General features: G+C 40.7%; 1 protein-coding gene across 2 annotated transcripts; it reads left to right on the top strand.

Annotated features, from left to right (window-relative positions):
• Nucleotides 1-1,250: 1,250 nt before the first annotated feature.
• On the top strand, nt 1,251-19,406 carry LOC139754113 (sodium- and chloride-dependent neutral and basic amino acid transporter B(0+)-like). Of its 2 annotated transcripts, XM_071671201.1 has the most exons (13): nt 1,251-1,396; nt 8,677-8,821; nt 8,996-9,196; nt 10,616-10,750; nt 11,761-11,904; nt 13,050-13,104; nt 13,515-13,702; nt 14,789-14,978; nt 16,008-16,230; nt 16,372-16,600; nt 17,082-17,194; nt 18,148-18,294; nt 19,022-19,406. In XM_071671201.1, exons 3-13 carry the CDS (start codon nt 9,034-9,036, stop codon nt 19,163-19,165), a joined length of 1,731 nt encoding a protein of 576 aa, XP_071527302.1. In that variant the 5' UTR covers nt 1,251-1,396; nt 8,677-8,821; nt 8,996-9,033; the 3' UTR covers nt 19,166-19,406. The 2 variants fall into 2 exon arrangements, with proteins under 2 accessions (XP_071527302.1, XP_071527303.1); XM_071671202.1 differs by lacking the exon at nt 8,677-8,821.
• The last annotated feature ends 548 nt before the right edge of the window (nt 19,407-19,954 follow it).

Genomic DNA, 19,954 nt, shown 5'->3' with positions numbered 1-19,954 from the left:
AGATTTAGCATTGCTAACCCTTACATCATGTCCACTGCCTCAGCACTTCCAGCAAGTGGTGTAGGAGATACTAGATTGGTGTCATCAAGCTCCTCCTTAATCCAGCCTACAAACTATCTTCCTACTGGAACTTATTCTGCAGCAATACCCAGCGTCTAGATGTGACCATAAATAACGGATCTTTTTTTTTTCGGGAGGGAAGAAACCGACGAGATTTCAATTTTCCTGAACATCAGCAAAGAAACCGACAAGATTTCAATTTTCCTGAACATCAGCAAAGAAACCGACAAGATTTCAATTTTCCTGAACATCAGGAGAGTCTAGCAGGAACACAGGCACATCAACAGAACGTACCTTCCAACTGCTCAGTTGCCGGAAGTCCACTAACAGCGGGTCTAAGGATAAATATAGTGGCTTCACGATCTACTCATTCCCGATACGTAACTCCCCGTACATGATTATCATGATACAGCATCATGGAAAAAGCCGTAGCAGTGCGGGTCAGTGTAGCACATGTCTCTTTGCAACATTACACGTAATGGTCAGCAAGTACTAACCAGTTTCGGCGCACAGTATTAAGTACACTCTCGGTATGGCACCAATGGGGAGGGAGGCGGTATCCACATTCCCTCATATCCATGCTACATATTCTAACTTGGGCGTATCATTCTGTAAAAATTTGTTCTACATGACACTAAAGCACTTCTAACACAACGGGATATCAAGGAATCCCGACCAATAATGTCCGTAATTACGTGCATGTGAAGGACTTCAAACAAGCGAATCTGTAAAGCATTCACCAGGGACACTGTGTCCATCGTATCATTTCATATAGACAGAGTGTGTTTGTGTGTGTCCTTTTAGTGAAGCCTAGACTAGGACTAGTTATATACACTCCAAGTGTATTCAGTCGTGTTAAACTTTCAGAAATAAATCCACTTCGTTAAACGCCTGATTCCCTTTCCATTCGATGTGGTACTGAGAAATCATGAATGAGGAATCCACAGTTTATGACCAAGATTGTTCGTAAACATGAAACTTACACTGGTATTTCAAGTGGACACTCGCAAAAATTATAGTAAAAGCCAATAATTTTTATCAAACAGCATATGTATGACGTGATTTAGTTCCTAGACAGACAAACCATCGGAAATGCCACAACTATCGTTCAAAAACCAAGGAGACCGTTTTGCGGTACGACAACATCTCCCTACGTATCATCAGGTTTAATGTCACATTCGCAACACGATGTAGTCGGTTCCTTGGTGCTGGGGAGTTAGAATCAGGTAGGATCCTGAGAGCTCCAACATTCACTGGGAATACATGTATACGTGGACGAATAAGACAGTTACCGCTAACATTTGCCTCATACAAAAAATTAATTCGACTTGATAAGGTAAGCAAGCTTTGGATCATCCGTAATACGTAGTTATGAGATTTTCTAAGATGTTATTTCATGTAAACCGTTGGTAACAATGGAGTACTTTTATCATATATATATATATATATATATATATATATATATATATATATATATATATATATATATATATATATATATATATATATTGGAGAGGATCACAATTTTGCGCGTGATCAAGTATATTCCTATGAGTCCACGGGGAAAATGAAACACGATAAGTTCCCAAGTGCACTTTCGTGTAATAATCACATCATCAGGGGAAACACAAGAGAGAAATAACAGTCAGTTGATGTACAACGAAGAGACGTAGCCAGGACGCCATTAGGTAAACGTAATTGTCTTGGACAATATATATATATATATATATATATATATATATATATATATATATATATATATATATATATATATATATATATATACACACACACACACACACACACACACACACACACACACATAAAACCCAGCTCACGCCAGTTGTCTGTTCATAGACCAGTGTGTGAAATTCTGGTTCAGGGCTGAACAGGTGGCTGGGTATTTCCACTCAGTTGTGGTGGGAGGTAGATCCCGCACGAGTTGCCTAAGAAATACAGAAGGTTAGTCGCTGGGGTGGCTATACGCAGTTAATATCCTAAGGAAAGTTGTCAGTGGGCGATTGTTCTAACTATAGTTTTGTGGGTGCGAGTGTTGGAAATTTGTGGGAGGCAATCCGATAAATAGCTACCTAGCGGTGGTTTTCATTTGAAGGTGTTTTAGTCTGATGGTGTGTCTGGCTGCGAGCTAGAATAGCGCAGCACTGGTATGTGTTTCTCAACTGAGTAAAACCCATTCCCTGACTAACGTGAGCTGTTGTTTCCACTGTGTTCCTTGCACGGAAGACGATAGTGTTGATGAACCTTTATCCAAAGAACACGTTTGATTAAACTTCACATCTTTTATTTGCCGTCATTATTTGTAAAAAAAAATGAAAAAAAAAGAAGTGTAACAGTCTTTTCCCTTGCTCTCCATTCTTCATCTCGTCTAATGACAGAAAAAATATCTCATTGGAATATGATTTGAAATGCTTTTTAAACAACCATAAAACATGTTTCGAGCAAATTATTGTTTAAAAGCTCAATAAATCCTACACAAAACGGTTTACAAAAATTTTACCCGCAAAAACAAAAAAATAGATTAACCTACTTTTATATGATTTTAAAAACACAGAAATGGAAGCTTTATCATTATATCAAATACAGTATATTTCAGATTTCTTTCTTATATAAATTTCGTGTTTCGAAGACAGCTGCGGGGAGAATCCGCAATATATTGTTGACGCTTTTTGCAAATACAGAAAGGACAACACCATTTGTGCAAACTTCTTTGGGTCTAAGGTGACTTAAGGTGACTGTATTACTCGAGAAAGAAAGGCATCATGAACGTTTTAAGTATTATTTAGCAGGGGGGGGGGGGGTTATTTAGCAGCCGGGGGGGTTAGAACTTGCTGGCAGTGACGAAGAACTGGTGTATAAAGCTGCCCTTGCTCTGGACTGTGTGACGAGCATGTGTCGAGCCAAGTACTGCTTGAAGGAGACGGGCTTGTTGCCAGACCGCTTCACCCACTCCTTAATGTACCTCCAAAAACAGTCGATATTCTGTGTTAAGGTGGAGTTATATGGATCAACAAAATTCTTGGAGTGGTGAATCACCAGGGGGTCGTACGAATCCATGGATCTTCAGGCTGTTGCAAGCTGCCCACTTGTCACTCACAACAGTTGTCCCAGGCCGTACACGTTTTGATGAGAGGAATCAGTGTCGCAGCGGTTAACAGATTCTGCTACAAGAATGACGTAAAACTTCTTGGATTACCTCAAAGTCCCGCCAAAAACTTAGATATCACTCGGAACACGGCTTCTCTGGTATTTCCTCTTTCCAAATTGTGACTTGTCAATTTCCACAACAATATTTGGACCTATCTACTGTTGATGGTCAAACCATCATTCCGACACTTCCAAACAGAAACTAAGCCAGAAGACACACGTATTGCAAGACAGGTTTAGACACTTGACGACAGTACACTGATCCCAGAGCGTATGGAGCCAATGATCAACAGATAAGATTAGCTTCTACAGCTCCAAATGTGCACCATTGACGAACGTACCCTTGAAATGTGACACTTGATAATTACACTTCCTCTCCTTCCACTTCTGCCACAGAAACAAACATGCTTGTCAGGCTGGTTCCACTTCACACAATGCACTGCAGTACGGAGGACCCCGTGTTCATGAAGAAATTTCCACGCTTCGCCGTCGCCACTGTAATATTTGATATGAAATCTTGTGGTCATCTTCAAGTCGTCAAGATCACAGCCACTACTTGAGGACGACATGGTGGAAATGATTTCGAAGTCAGGCGTGGGGTTGCGGAGGCTTATGTCGAACTGTGAATGGTTGATACAAATTCATACTGATCAGTCAATGCCCAAAACCAGCATACGAACACATTATGAGTTCTGTCGGACGGTCATCACGTAAACAATGGACTTAAAAAAAAAGACTAACTTTCCAACAAAAGTATCGTAATTTCCTAAGGAAGTAATCATCTGCGGGAGAAATAATGGAGAAGAAAATTGCCTAAACTAATTAATTCCATGACAGAAAATCCCAAAATTCGCTAGATGTCAGAAACGGTAATAATACCAAAGTTTTGACTTAAATTACCTTCTTTGCTACATAATGTTCATTATAGCGTACCACACAGGAATTGGTAAGTAAAAATTCAACTGTGACCCATACAAGTACGAGGGAACGCACACGGCCTTAAATTTTGATGTCAGTCAGGATTGCGACACATTTTCGTTTCAAGTTTCTGTTCATTAACACATTATCTAAGATATAAACTCTGTTCAGTATCAAGGAGGGAAATAGAGTTTACTCAGACAAAAGAAATGAAATGGACTCTGTTTGTATATAAGAATGTAAAGGTACTTTGTTCATATACAAGGAATGAAATGAATTGATAATGGAGAACATATGTACTGCGTGACAAGTATTGAGTATAAGTGCTGAATGAACGGGAGTATTAAACTGGCGTCAGAGTCAAGAGATTGTTGAAAATAGGCTGCCTCTCATTATGTCTTTTTTTTTTTTAGAGCCACTACAGCTTTCAGAGAACTAGTAAGTAAACCTGACCAGCCACTCCGGCCCAGTTGATAGTTGTGACTTGTGCCATTTCCTAAAGAATATAATCCTGCTGTCGTTACAATTGTAAAAATTATCAACAACAAGGCTTTACTCATTTTGGCATAATGTGATGCAAACTGTCTCCATAACTTGATAACTCCTTGGAAGGTAAAGCAAGGCAAGGGAAGGAAGGATAACCCCTGTGGAATGAGCACAGATTCAAAGCAGCTGGAGGCGTGTGGGAGAACCACAAACTAAAAGCGCTTGGCTGGAATCTACAGTTGTTCTTTGAGAACAAAACATACTCTTCCTCTGAAATTTAATGTAGGCTGTCATCATCTTGGTGAGTGATAATACCATTATTAAGACAGGGTCAACAGAGGTATTTAGTCAACTGGAGGAAGTAAAGTGTTTTAGATATCTGGGAGTGGATTTGGTAGCGGATGGAACCGTGGAAGTGAGTCACAGGGTGGGGGAGGGGGCGAAAGTTCTGGCAGCGTTGAAAATTGTGGAAGGCGAGAACATTATCTCGGAAAGCAAAACTGGGTATGTTTGAAGGAATAGTGGTTCCAATAATGTTATATGGTTGCGAGGCATGGGCTATAGATAGATTGGGTTGTGCGGAGGAGGGTCGATGTGTTGGAAATGAGATGTTTGAGGACAATATGTGGTGTGAGGAGGTTTGATCAAATAAGTAATGAAAGGGTAAGAGAGATGTGTGGTAATAAAAAGAGTGTGGTTGAGAGAGCAGAAGAGGATGTATTCAAATAGCTTGGTCACATGGAGAGAATGAGTGAGGAAAGATTGACAAAGGGGATATATGTGTCAGAGGTGGAGGGAACGAGAAGTGGGAGACCAAATTGGAGGTGGAAGGATTGAGTGAAAAAGATTTTGAGCGATCGGGGCCTGAACATGCAGGAGGTGAAAGGCGTGCAAGGAATAGAGTGAACTTGAACGATGTGGTATACCGGGGTCGACGTGCTGTCAATGGATTGAACCAAGGCATGTGAAGCATCTGGGGTAAACCATGGAAAGTTTTGTGGGGCCTGGATGTGGAAAGGGAACTGTGGTTTCGATGCATTATACATGAAAGCTAGAGACTGAATATGAACGAATGTGACCTTTGTTGTCCTTTCCTAGCGCTACCTCGCGCGCGTGCGGGGGAAGGGATTGTGATTTCATGTGTGGCGGGGTGGCGACGAGAATGAATAAAGGCGGCAAGTATGAATTATGTACATGTGTATATATGTATATGTCTGTGTATGTATATATATGTATACGTTGAAATATATAGGTATGTGTATGTGCGTGTGTGGACGTGTATGTATATACATGTGTATGTAGGTGGGTTGGGCCATTCTTTAGTCTGTTTCCTTGGCTACCTCGCTAACGCGGGAGACAGCGGAAATATATATATATATATATATATATATATATATATATATATATATATATATATATATATATATATATATATATATATATATATATCCTAGCCCGAACCACGTACCAATTTTATTGACCAACCCTTAGGGGATGGATGAACAATTGGGTTGGCTGTGGACTGCCTGCTGCAGTATTGATTCGAACCTATGCGCTCGACCTTGGGCGTCCTGTGAATGCGGTTTCAATTTTTCTATGCAAGACTTTACAAGTAATGATCCTTTCTATAGTGAGGTCGGCTCTAGAAACCAAGGAAAAATATTCTTTCCCATTTCCTTACTATACAAAGTCAACTAACATACAAAATTAAGAGAAAATTCAAGCAAAATGCCTTTGAAAAAGTTATCCATCCATTCTCAGTCGTATAATCATTCAAATACATAAATCTATTTAACTGGAAACTTACTGGTTTAATGTCTCAGACACCATACCCACAAAAAGTCATATTCTCATACAAATTTGTAAACTTAAATCCACGTCACTGACCACAACAACACGGAGGTTCGTGTGTGTGTGTGATCATTTGTGTCGTGCCAGGCGAAAGTTTTACATGTGATGCCTGTTTCTGAGAGAGAGAGAGAGAGAGAGAGAGAGAGAGAGAGAGAGAGAGAGAGAGAGAGAGAGACCAGCGTCAAGGACATACGAGACGAAAGCCTCTTTGATGCGAGGCACAAGAACGAAACACCGAGAGAACCAGACTGTCTCCTGGCAGTGAGGGAAGTCCGGTGCAAGTGGGAAGACTGTGGCAGAGGGAACCCCACACACACACACACACACACACACACACGCCTGCCTCACGGCTTGCACCGTTGAAGGTCACACCAGCAAACCATGTGCTTCCTACCTTAACGAAGGCTTGTGTGTGAACGGTGATACTTCGTTCTTGATTTCTGCGTGTGGATGCTTGTGTATATGTGTGTGCTTGTCTGTCGGGCATCCAGTTGTACATGCATGCCTGTGTAATTACTAAATGTGTGGCTACAAATGCATAAGGCACTCCCATTTCTCAAACTTTCCCCATTATCATGCAACGTTTAAACTTCCGTATGTTGTCAATATTTACAATTTCATCCATTTTCTTTTGTATCATAAACCCACCTGGGTGTTGGGAAGGTTATTATAATGACGGCTACGCAGCGAACCACTGATTCAGTGGCCGTCAAGTTGCATTCCTATGTCCCGGGTTGCTGTCTTGTCCAACTGCCCGTCTCCATCTCACACAGAACACTTGTCAACATGCAAGTCGTTCGTCTCATTCATCGTAATTCTAAATTTTCCCGTGCTGGGTGCTATCCGCTAAAAAAAAAAAAAAAAAAAAAAAAACTGCCTTTTGGCTATATGTTGCACGTACAGGTAAGTACTCGAGGCATTTTGCCAGTACGACGACATAGTCTCCCCTTTATTCATATCGGAAAAACCAGTTTCTTTACCAATTTGCTGTGTGGTGCAGTGTCAGATGCTCTGTAGCAGCCCATGATTCACCACACATTCCATCCAGTCTTTTCCTTCGTCCGATTACGGAGCCTCACTCTCATAGGCATTTGGGTACAGTGTGCTTGAGAAGGGGTTATGCCTCCAAGAACGGAGGCACAATTTTAGGAAGTCATAAGAAAATCAACAGTGATGATTCAACTTTTGCAGTGATAGTCTATTTCTGGAAATGCTTATGGAAAAAAAAAAAAGAAGGTAAAACTAACTATGCAAGACAAGTCAGGAAATCGCATCATTATCATTAAAGCAAGTTCATGGAATACAAAATATACTGTAAGCTGAAGTTTGTCTAGCCAGACTTGCGAATGGAATCGATGACTCACTGTTGCCATGATGTGTGCATCTGCAATGAACTCGTCGATCAACAAAGACATTCTTCCATAGGTATCTCAAATTTCAGGTCAATATGTTTTTTTTTTTCAGCATTTCCCTTTGCTACACAGTCCACATCGTCGATACTTTAAAAAGAGACCATGTTTATAAATATATTTTCTTTTTTTTTTTTACGTGTTAACGCTTACAAAGTGAACTGTTCTCAGATGGAGTTATACCCATCCACTTCACGAAGGTTCGAATACAGACGCTTCAGGAAAAGCGTGGTGACTCGGGGGAAGAGTGGTCGCATGTCGAACGTTCGATGTCGTGTTGTCGCAACGCTGGACTTACAGCCAGGTAAACGGTTCTCCACGTGATGATTGTGACATAAGCAGTCGGTGAAAAAAGAAAAAACATCCCATTTCCCGGGGAAAAACTAACCTTAGTTACCTTATCTCCGTTGCAGAAGGCAATCTTTTATTATCGTAAAGTTACATTTAAAAGATTTTGGGTAGATGTAACGGGACATTGTTGTTTATTTATAGAAGGGAACCCAAAGTAAGCTTCTTTTCTGTACACTCTTCATAATCCTGAGGTGTTATATAAACTCAAACAGAAGTAAGGTGGGCTCTGAACCAGAAAAAAAAAAAAAACTGGTTTCCACGAAATAGAAAATTAATTTTCACGTACGCCAAACAACAACCCTAACTTGGGGCGCTGTGTCCCACTCAGCACAGTTCAAATCAAATGTTCACCACCGCCTCAATAGCTACGTAGCTACAAAGATTTTTATAGCCACTTTTCAAGGTATCTGCGAGTTGATGAATATAATGTTTTCAGCTATCTGTAACCGTTGAAGTCCCATTCACCCAACATACGCGCTCAGGAGGCCAAAATGAGGTGAAAAGAAACTCGGCTCTTCATGCACCGCCAACGATGGGCTTCGTCTTAATAATTCTTGGACACTGATAAAAGGTTATCCATGGTAAGTCATCCAATTGCACTATTCCTTCACCACCTCTCCTGACACTTAACAACTATAATAATTCGCATGCCATAACTGGAGTTTGCACACAGGGAACTATTGACCAGTGCACACTTGACTGCTCCGGGGTATATCGCCTCAGTTTCCATGAGCTGAGAGTTGTTTTATCCTCAGGTACGGCTAGGGAGCAGGGGGGCGGCGACACCTATAGGATGGTAGACATACTGAGGAGGATCGAAGCATGGTTGTCGCGGCCGTACCCGGAGCGAGGCACCTACAATAACTGGAAGGAAGCCTTCCTTGCCCTCGTAGGGTACTCCATCGGCCTGGGGAACTTATGGAGATTCCCATACTTGTGCTACAAGTATGGTGGAGGTAAGCATGGTAACTCTCTCTCTCTCTCTCTCTCTTTCTCTCTCTCTCTCTCTCTCTCTCTCTCTCTCTCTCTCTCTCTCTCTCTCTCTCTCTCTCTCTCTCTCTCAACCACAAGCACACGACACTACAACGAAACAAATATTCTCCCAATACAGTGACGATAATCCCAGCTCAATATGCTTGCCACTCGGTTCTTTGCAACAGCACTAGATCCTTCTAATCCAACTCACTCCATAACGAACCACCAACCACCCATGTAGAGAGGAAAGCCTTACCCCTTGCCTCACACTCCAACGACCTACTCTCACAGTCAGTCCCCCACACCCACCACCACTACCACCACCACCAGCAAACATAAGACTGACATAACATATGCACATCTGATGGCCGGATAACCACTAAACCACCGCCCTTCCAACCCAGTCTTAAGAACCATGCCATCAGAATAACCCCAATCTAACGCTACTTTTTCCCAGACACGTACAACGAACACACCCAAGTTCAGTTGCCCTGCACTTTAATACCTATGGTCCCGCCTGGTGGACATGGAGAACTTCCCGAGCGCTGCAGAAGCCCTTTACGGAAAATGCTGTTGAGCAAAATTTGGGATGGAAATTACTAAGGTCTCGAAAGAGGTAGGTGTTGAATATGCTGGTCAGGATTAACAGTTGGGATGTCTATCTGGAGGGGCATGTGGGGAGAGGGAGGGACGGCAGGTATATGTGTCGATTGGATGTAGTTAGTCCTGTGAAGTTTCATACTTTTGGATTCTATTTCTCAGTTAGTGTGTCACTGTTTGTGGTGTGTGTTGTTCGTGACGTTGAAGAATGGTGCGGTTTGGTGGACGAGATATGAGACGTCCTTCTTACCTTTGCTGTCTGTCTGTCTCAAGGTTTAGTTGTGGAAAGGCGAGGGGATGGTTTGGATGTAACTCTGGTTTCTTGAATGAGGGCTGTGTGGATGTCGTGCTCGAGGGGTTGGTTGAGTATTTCTGTGCTTGTTTTTCATGTCAGTGTCGTTGGGTTGCAGGATGCTTGGTTGGTCGCTGAGGTTTCGTGGAGTACCAAGATCTGCTTGTGAATGGTTAGACTGCGTGCATTGTGTTGTGTTTCGTTGGGTGTTCGTGCTGAAGTTGAGAGGGGTTTCGGGAATCGTTGTCCAAGTGGTTGCTGTCAGTCAGTGCTCAGAGTTGTGTACAGTGAGGGTGATACCAATGAGAGCAGTTGGGACATCTGATAGAGTAGTGTTGTTTTTTTTTGGTGATGGGTGTTTGGCATGTATTAGCACACCGAGATATGAAGAAGTTTTACTGCTGCTCAACAAACGGTTTGCTCGCATTGGAATGAGAGGAACTGCACATTAGCTGTAGATAGTGAACCGAGAAATTAAGACTCACCAGTGACCTTTTCCCTCCACCAGCGACGTTCATCATCACCTACGGCGTATGTATGCTGTGTCTGGGAATGCCACTGTACTTCATGGAACTAGCACTGGGCCAATACGTCAGCCTGGGTCCCATTCAACTCTTCTCATGTATGTCTCCACTCTTCTCAGGTAAGGCAGAACCCTTCATGTGGAGATTTTGCCATGTGCAGGTAATAAGGGCAACAATGATGTGAATATTTGAGGTAAGAACAGCTGTAGGGGGTGTCCCCGAACCCCACCTTGCAGGTGGTAACACCGCTGCGAGAAGTCGTCTTTGATTGAGTCAATATCATCAACTGAGGATGAAACTGAGTAGGACCGTGTCGTCGAGGATCTTCCCCCGTCACGAAAGGAAGTCTAACTTATCCTTTTGCATGAAACACACCCAGAGCTGCAAGAGCTCCATAAAAGGGGTGCCTGGAGTGGCATACCTAGCTAACACACAGCTGCAGATGAGAGAGGCCTTGATGGACTCGCTGTTAACTCCGGGAGGAAATAATCGACAGAAACATATGTTCATGTTACCTCATGGAGGAATGATGAGGATTACATCAACTTGTAAAGGGATTTAGATAAGTTCTAGAGTTAAAGGGTTAGTAAGCAGAGTATTAGATAACTGTATAATGAGTGTTCAGTAACAAGCTTTCGATATTTTAAAGGTTTATCACACATTTGGTAATGGAGTTTTTTTTTGTAAGATTATCACAATATTTCTTTTTTTCAGCAAAGATTCCTGGAATTTATTCAAAGCCATTTTTTCTTTAACCTAGTTAAACGTTTTGGTCTTTGAATTACTTAGTATCTAACTGCAAACAGCTTGCATAAGCTTTCATCAAGTTTTATTCTGATGATTTGAACAAATTTTTGATTGCCAAGAAACAGACATTGGACAGCTAGATATATATGTAAGGAATTCATATATGTACTATTGTTGCCTGAGTCCATTATAATATGTTATGTAGAAGGGTGTACTGCTTTCCTTTTCTGTTTAGCACAAACTAGAACATCTCTTTTCAAGAAACAAGACATTTTACATTCCTGTGAAATTTTCGGATGACCCAACATAAAGCGTATGGCTTCTCGGGAGCTGCACTCGCAGAATGGACCTGCTTCACAGTTCATATCCTCTGTTGTGACAGGTGTGGGATGGGGAATGCTGCTCATCCTGCTTCTCATCTCTGTATACTACAATGTCCTCCTGGCCTGGGCAGTGTTCTACATGGGGTCCTCCTTTAGGACTCCACTTCCTTGGTCCCACTGTGACAACGACTTCAACTCCGATGGTGAGTTTGTTCAGAATTCCATGGGACGAACTATGTGTTCCAGTGAATTTTTTCAACACCCTTAATGTAGGATAGATAAGTCACCTGCCATTCAGAGGCCTTTCAAGGTGGCGTTTTATATAGTTGCGACTAAGTGCAAGTTATTGTTCGTAAAACATCTTAAAGCAGAGGGTTCAATGTGCTCTGGTTAAAATTTTCTTTCATTCTTTGCATATGTTAAAATCTTGAAAGAATCAATACGAGATGTGATATTGATATTACAGTAAAGGTTTACCACTGCTCTCTCCCTTCACAGAAACCTGAAGTGCTTTCTCTTTCAAAAAGTGGGTAAAAATTTGAATGAAAAATGACCTCACTAATACTTAGGTGATTTTTAGGTGTTTTTATTTTTAATCGAATAGGCTGCCATACCTTAAACAATACAGCTATATTCCATTTTCACTGAACTTAGTATTGAAGGAATGGTTGCGGAGACTCCTGGTATTTTCAGTCTAAAATAACTGAATTCAGTGCTTTAAGCTTTAAACTGATATTTAAGAATATGGGTCCTTACCAGTGCACTATATGTTTGGCACAGTACACTAATTGGTGAAGTTCGATGCTGTCAATCATCTAATTCTAGCTACATTATGATTAATCTTATTTCAACGAGACTATGACACGTGTAGCCAGGCAAATTTCACATATCACAGTTGCCCCTAACAGTATCTTAACTTATTAACATAATTAGGTCTCTATCCATGCTGGCCATTCTTCTCTGGAAGACTCTAACCCAAGTTCAGTCATAAAGTCTTATTATGTCCAGACAACTATTTTCGTATGGTTCATTGAGACGAGTGTAATCAGAATTCCTTTTGGTTTGGGAGAAAATGCGTATTTCCATGTTCTCTCCAAAGTCTAAATTCTAACTTTAGAATAAAACCTTTTTATTCCAAATATTCGAGGGAATGTTTAACTACATTTACCCGCTCGTCTCTCCCTAAGAGACAAAGGAATATACAGTACTTACAGTTTCGATATGAATGAGGAATCCTCTGAGTGAAAACATAAATCTATAAAGTTTGAAATGATTATGAATATTGAGAACCAAAAGTGCAGACAGTGGTAGAAATAAAAGATTTATTCAACTAATCTCTTGTCGACAGAATGCCACTCTTACTCCCAGGAAAAATTTTATCCTGCAGCTCAAGATTTTTTCAAGTGAGTATACCTATTAATGGTACTATCTTCTAGGATGCATATACACTTTTCATCAGAATAAATGTTCATAATGAGTTTCATAAATGTGTATTTCTTTTGTAAGGATGATGATCAGTATTGCAACTCAACATTAATGTTTAATCACCCTTCTACATAACAGTAGATTTATGTCCACAGCAACGAAAGGTTTAGATTATACCAAAAAAATGAAAAATAAAAGAATAAGCAGCGGAACATAACAAAGCCAAATGGATGTCTTGCACATATTTCAGATGTTCAAATGATATAAATAGCCAACTATGCTGTATACCTGTAGAAAATTCCAATGGCTGACTTCGATAAGTCTGCTATTTTTGTTGCTGTTTTATAATAAACAGTTTGTACCATACAATGGTATTTTCCCCTTTTAGTTATGGCGTCTTAGGGAAGACAGAAGTTGATGGCTGGTACAAGATGCAGGGTTGGTTGGTCCTGTGTTTAGCTATTGCCTGGGTACTGGTGGCTGCGTATCTGGGAGGAGGTATTAGAGGCACTGGCAAAGTCCTCTATTTCACCGTCATCTACCCATACATCATCCTGATCTGTCTCTTCGCCCTCAGTAAGTAGTACCCGTGTCAAGTTTTCGAATAGATATTGATTTAGCCTTGTAGTTCTTATCTTCTTTTGAAAGCTCCCTCGCGAAATGTTTGGTAATACAGTATCACATCCTTTCAGAAAGTCAGTGTTTCTGACCAAACCAGCTGACATCTTCAGTCTCCATAAGTAGCCAAGGGATGAGGTTTAACCAGGACTTATTCCCTTGGTATAGAAATAATTCCTTGAAAGAATATAATCCTTTTGTAAAGCATGTAAAAACCTGCCAATTCTTTCTGAATGGAAAAGAAAACGTAAAGCTTTCGGAAATCCTGTTCTCTCTTGTAAGAGAAATCCCCCAAATCTACCGCTCTTTGGGGGCTTTCGTAGCGGTAATGAGATGTTGCCCAACCATGATCATAAAATTCAAATGAGCACCTGCATGTAGTCAGTGACTGGTTATACAACGTGAGAGAGAGAATGGGGGTCTGCCAGCCATCATTGTATGTCTCTCTCTCTCCTTCCCTTTTGTTTTTTCTTTCTTACCACCAATTTCCCTTTGCTGTCCCAACTCTTCTGATCACCATTTCTTCCAAATCTTCACCACCACCGCCAAAGAGAGGGGCAAAAACTGGGAGATATCAAACGGGTGAAAAAAAAAATTCAGCTGCAACCACTTTTACGATATGACTAGGCTTTCATTTTCTGTATCCGCAACAAAACTTCTAGTATTCCTATCCCTGAACACTTCCTAGCTTCCTTTCAAGGCTTTCGTAGAACTCCGCCAATACACTGTTACAGTCAGGTTCACAGCAACATATTAAAACATGATTTCTTGTTTCTGAAATAGGGTGCACGAATAAGAACCCACTCTCTATGCATGTCCAGTGTTTGGGCAAAAGTTTAGTTACAACTTAACCTTACTTATTGAATTCTTTTTATGATCAAAATTCAGAGCAACCATTATTTTCTATGTGAATCCTGTAATAAAAGTTTTAGCGAATAACAGATTTAAGGACCCCCTTTTTTTTTTCCAGTTATTTAAAGCTTCTGTTTCCAGTGAACGGAAGGTAAGCTTTGGGTCTATCAACTTTTTTTCCTACCTTGCCAGACTATGACACAACAGACGAAAGGCTGCGCAACCTGCGGTTTAAAAGTTTCAGCACTGTCAGCACAGAGAAGCTGCTCCATTTGAATATTTGGAACGATGCTGCTGGTCAGGTCATTTACTCTCTTGGCGTGGCCCTTGGCGGCATCACAACCCTGGCTTCATATAACTCACTCAACCACAATATTATCAGGTAAGGAACAACCGATAACGTTAGTATTTATGTTGGCTTTGGGTGTACATGTCACATTCTGTTCAGAAGACCCTCCGTTTTGAACTCTTAAGACTCACGGTGAGATGGTTAAAAAAAATGAAAAAAAATATATGACCCTGAAATAACGTTACTTTCCTTCGTGAATGAGTACGTTAGCATGGAAATGAAGAACGAAATACATTTGGGAAAATGGGTATGTCAGCTATCCTTCATGGCCATGGGAAGGAACGACATGGAAGTCCCGTCTGTTGGCGTCAACACTCTATATTACACAGGCATAGTAGCGTTGGGGGCTGACATGCATGTGTATAGACGCTGTACGAGATACGCATACCAAATGATACTACGCAGCCACCAAGCACGAAGCCTAGTCAGTTATATGTTTTGAAATACTTTATAACTATCCTGTGTTACCAGAATACCCCCATCTCCCCTGGAGTACACATACGGAAATTATGCGCAGTTTTTATGTATCCTGTTACATGTGACGAGGCCATAGCTGAGTTGGGAGGTGTGTGGCAGGGATGTGGGTGGGTCACCGGTGAGGTCTTGTGCTGGGCCTGTCGCCTCCTTAATTCTCAACTAGAATCAATGAGAATATTTTCCCGCATTCTACAAGTCATTCTTCTTCTCTCCTGTCAATAATCAATATAATTTTCAGCCATTAAAACCCCAGGACATGTTTTACGGGGTTCCAGCAGTTTCAGAAGTTGTGCTGTAGCCAGGAGAAGGGAGTTGATCGATTCCTTAACAGTCAAAAGTGATGGGATTGTACATCTGTTCGCTCATTACAGCCTCGTCGAAAGTGATTTTTTTATATCCATGGTGTAACCACTGCAAGCAAACATGGCCTGGCCAAGTATTTTGGCTAAGTATTATTTTTCTTCTCTGGTATCATACAATAATGCTTCCATGATATAAATGGTTTCAGTCGTGGGTTGATGGGTTAACTTTATGAATTTTTACTTTATTGTGTTGATCAACCAGTGAATATCATCTTCCTCACAGGGACTCCTTTTTAATTTGCCTGTTGGAGAGCGTAACCTCCATCTTCTGTGGGTACGTGTTCTTCAGCTCTGCTGCTGTGGTCACGGACGAGATGATTCAAGACAGTAACAGGATATCAACAATGGCGTTCACCACACTCTCTGCACTGCTCGCTCGCATTGGCGTACCCCTCTGGTCCTTTGCCTGTTTCTTCATGATCTTGACTCTCGGACTTGACAGTCAGGTAAGCCTGGATCATGTCCAACCGTGCCGTTCCCTTTCTCTTTGAGCCTTATATAAGTCAGTGACTTAATGTTTAAGTCATCAGAGAGTATGTCAACTTCCACTTGATTATCATTTTTTCTTTTTTTGTATCTTTGGGCAGTTTGTCATGGTGGAGGCTATGATAACAGCTCTGTATGACCAGTTTAAAGTCATGCGAAGACGCCACCTTCCAGTAGTCGTGGCCACGTGTTCTGTGTTATTCATCCTGGGTTTACCCATGTGCACTCGTAATGGCATTATTGTGTTCAACCTGATGAATGTGTATAGCAACAAGCACTCTCTCTTCATGCTTGGATTACTTGAAGTTATCATTGTCAGCTACATTTATGGTAAATATAAAGTCTCTTTTTGTACGTGCGTTTGTGTGTGTCACTATGAATTTGTAATTACCTTTTTGGTGCAGTGTGGAGAGAGAGAGAGAGAGAGAGAGAGAGAGAGAGAGAGAGAGAGAGAGAGAGAGAGAGAGAATTTCGACTGCACCCAAGGGCCTCCCATCTCTTGACCTTTATTTACCATCGCGCAGCCTTTTGAATATCATTATACTGCCTGTGATCAGTGTTTTTGCTTCGTAATTTCCAACCATCCTCCTTCCTTACATTAAAACAATCCCTCTTCATATATGTACTTTCCAACAAGTTTCTTACTTTGCTTTATCCGATACTTCTGGTTACTTCGTCACTCCATCTCATAAAAAAAAACTTATACATTATTTCATGTTTTGTTTTTTCCCCCTTAGGAATTCTGTCATTGATGAAATTCAACATTCCAGTCAAGTTTGCCGTGTACTCAAGATACCCCTGACCTCTGCAGGTTTTCAGAATATGATGAACATAGTGAAGACAGACCTGAGACTGTGGGTGCCGAAGCTCCTCTACTGGTACTGGGCCATCACTTGGCGGGCTATCACACCCTTGTTTCTCCTGGTAGGTTAAATGTTTGTGTCTGACACTCCCTAAAATCATACAAAGCCTTGAACGCTGACGCGCACGTACAATGTCACACAAAGCTCAGTGACTGTCCACCTTCGGTGATCTGTTATCTTTTGGCCTCCCTTCCACCAGCATTATTCTCCCATGGAAATATCACTGCTGCTCGTTTTACCTGTTTTTCTCTCCATTCCATTGATGTTTTTCTGCCCAAATGTACACTTCATAATTCTCCTATTGGTCACTTCTACACAATGGACAGGTATCACTTGGGGATGTTTTCGCTTAATACAGTATATCTCTCGCCTTTACTGTTGTAACTACCGAAGTATTATTTTTCGTGTGTGTGTGTGTGTGTGTGTATGTGTGTAATTACCCTAAAGTACTGCATATTGTCACAGTATAGGGTGGGAGTTCTGCCCTCCTTGGGCCCCTTCCCCCTTCACCTTTTGAGCTTTCTTTAGCATCATGCACCATTTAACTCAAGAGTGTGGTGACGACCTTGGCCTTCTGATCTTTTGACCTCGACATCAATAGAGACCTTCCCATTTCTAAGAAAACCATTCATGCACAAGCGTTCATGAAATCCACACTGCTGCACGGACACCGAATCATCCCGCGAATCAACTCGCACTATGACAGTAACGTTGACCTTTGAATTTTTGACCTCAAAAACCAGCAGGACTCTGTCTTCCGCAACAGCTTCTGAACATCCAATCTTTACGTAAGAATGATTAATAGATTGTGTAGAGGTATCCTACGGAAACTAAACTGAGGACAGGTAGATGAAAACTTGATAATGATCATAGGGAACCCCATGACTTCATTGTGCGGGGCCTTTGTTATACAATACAATCTTTTGATATGTGTGTAAACAATACCGATGAGACCCCGAGTAATGCATCAGGAATAACACTTGATATCACTAATATTATCCTCCCACCTGACAGGCCTTGACAGTGTCTTCAGTGTACTCTGAGGACTGGAGTGGCGGTGACTCTCCAGTGACATTTATATGTGGCCAGTTCATTGCCTTCATGCCTATTCTTCTCGTGCCAATCTTTGCACTCCATAAAATCTGTACACGAGGAGACCAGGTTAGTCAATAAACGTTTGGTCATGTTCTGTAAGTATTGATATAGAGTGAAGAAAAAAAAGAGATTGAAAGAAGACAGACGAAGGATAGAAAGGAAAGAATGACTGTTGATGGCAGGAAGATGGAGGATGTTAGTTGGTTTAAATACGTTACAAAAGCTGAGACTAAGATAGATCCTGATGATGGAGCTGGGAACACACGGTGGAAGATGAAATAGAAAGATGATGTGAATGGACGTTTAAGAAGGAACTGTGGAAGGTGAAACCCATTAGCATTTTGAACGTCATGTGCAAGCCAAGGTTAATGAAGTACACGGTTTGTAGGGAATTTGCTTGGTTTCCCAGAAGGACTTAGTATAACATAGAGCAAAAAATGTAGACACAAGATATATATAAAAAGAGCCGAATATAACGTGTAGAACAAGACAAAACACAAGATAGAATATGAGGTTGAGAAATGATAAGATGAAGTGTTAAATGAAATATAATTTGGTAATTCAAAAAGCACAGGTTCTTGTCTCATCTTCGTCTCACTAAAGCACTTTGATATTTCAGCATCCAATTACTGTTTATCTAAGATACATTTTTTTTTTTTTTTGTAAATGGCGAAGATATCCAAAAATTAGATAACGAGAGGCTTTTCTGCTTTTTCTGTTTTGTATGCCAATCCATTCATTCATTCAGGATCGTCAATTATATCACGTTTTAACTATACTATTACTTCCCCAGAGTCTGCGAGAGCTGCTTAACTCCTTGGCGAGTTTCTCCCCAGAGTACGAGCGTAACGGTCGGTTCGTCCGCAACAACAGTCAGAATCCACCGGAAAATGAATACTACATAGATAACGCAGCTTTTAATCTTCAGGAGTTATGAAACACCGTTCGTTACCAGATTATGACTATGTTATGATATGTTTATGGAAACAATGTTTATTTGTAAATATAAATGACTAATGTAATATTTATGAAAATTTATTGGTAGATGATGACTAAATGTTATATTCATGAAACACCGTTCGTTTTCAGATTATATAACTGATGTTATGTTTATGGAAACAATGTTTATTGGTGAATATAAGTGACTAATGTTATACTAATTAAACTTCGTTTCCAGCTTATGAATCGTGTTATGTTTATTTGTAAATATAAATGACTATTGTTATATTCGTAAAAGTTTATTAGTAGATATGACTAAATGTTATATTCATGAAACACTTCATTGGCAGGTAATAACTAATGTTATATTTTTGAAACATTATGTGTTAGTACATAACGACTAATGATGTATGTACAGGAAATACTCTTAATGATTAAAACAATATTTTACGTTAAAAAAAAAAAAAATCGTAGGACAGTTTGAATTTCAGAAGGAATCGATGACTGTCTTAAAGAATTTATTCAGGGGAATTTCAGCTGAGGGTAAACCTGAACCTGCAGCTCAAAAAGGATATAAGGTGCTCAAGGTCGCTGGTCAAAAATGAGAGTACAAAATATTCAAATTATAATCTAGTTAGATCTGAGATCGGGTGGGCGTTATATATGGCCTTTTAGTATAGCCTTTAAGGTGGAGGCTTTTTTTTTTTTTTTTTTTTTTTAGAGAAAACGGATGTGGCAGAGAATGGGAGTTCGGGTGAGCTGTTAGAGGGACGAAGGTCCCGCGAGC

This window comes from Panulirus ornatus, chromosome 16 (genome assembly GCF_036320965.1).
Source record: "Panulirus ornatus isolate Po-2019 chromosome 16, ASM3632096v1, whole genome shotgun sequence".
NCBI classification, from domain to species: domain Eukaryota; kingdom Metazoa; phylum Arthropoda; class Malacostraca; order Decapoda; family Palinuridae; genus Panulirus; species Panulirus ornatus.
This window is presented reverse-complemented; position numbering and strand designations above follow the sequence as displayed.

What these genes read in the sequence shown, in the direction of transcription:
- LOC139754113 (XM_071671202.1), top strand. Translation starts at nt 9,034, where the DNA reads ATGGTAGACATACTGAGGAGGATCGAAGCATGGTTGTCGCGGCCGTAC. An exon ending in GCAGCTCAAGATTTTTTCAA is followed by an intron (nt 13,105 to 13,514) that starts GTGAGTATACCT and finishes TTCCCCTTTTAG; the next exon opens with TTATGGCGTCTTAGGGAAGA. An exon ending in TCTGTACACGAGGAGACCAG is followed by an intron (nt 18,295 to 19,021) that starts GTTAGTCAATAA and finishes TTACTTCCCCAG; the next exon opens with AGTCTGCGAGAGCTGCTTAA.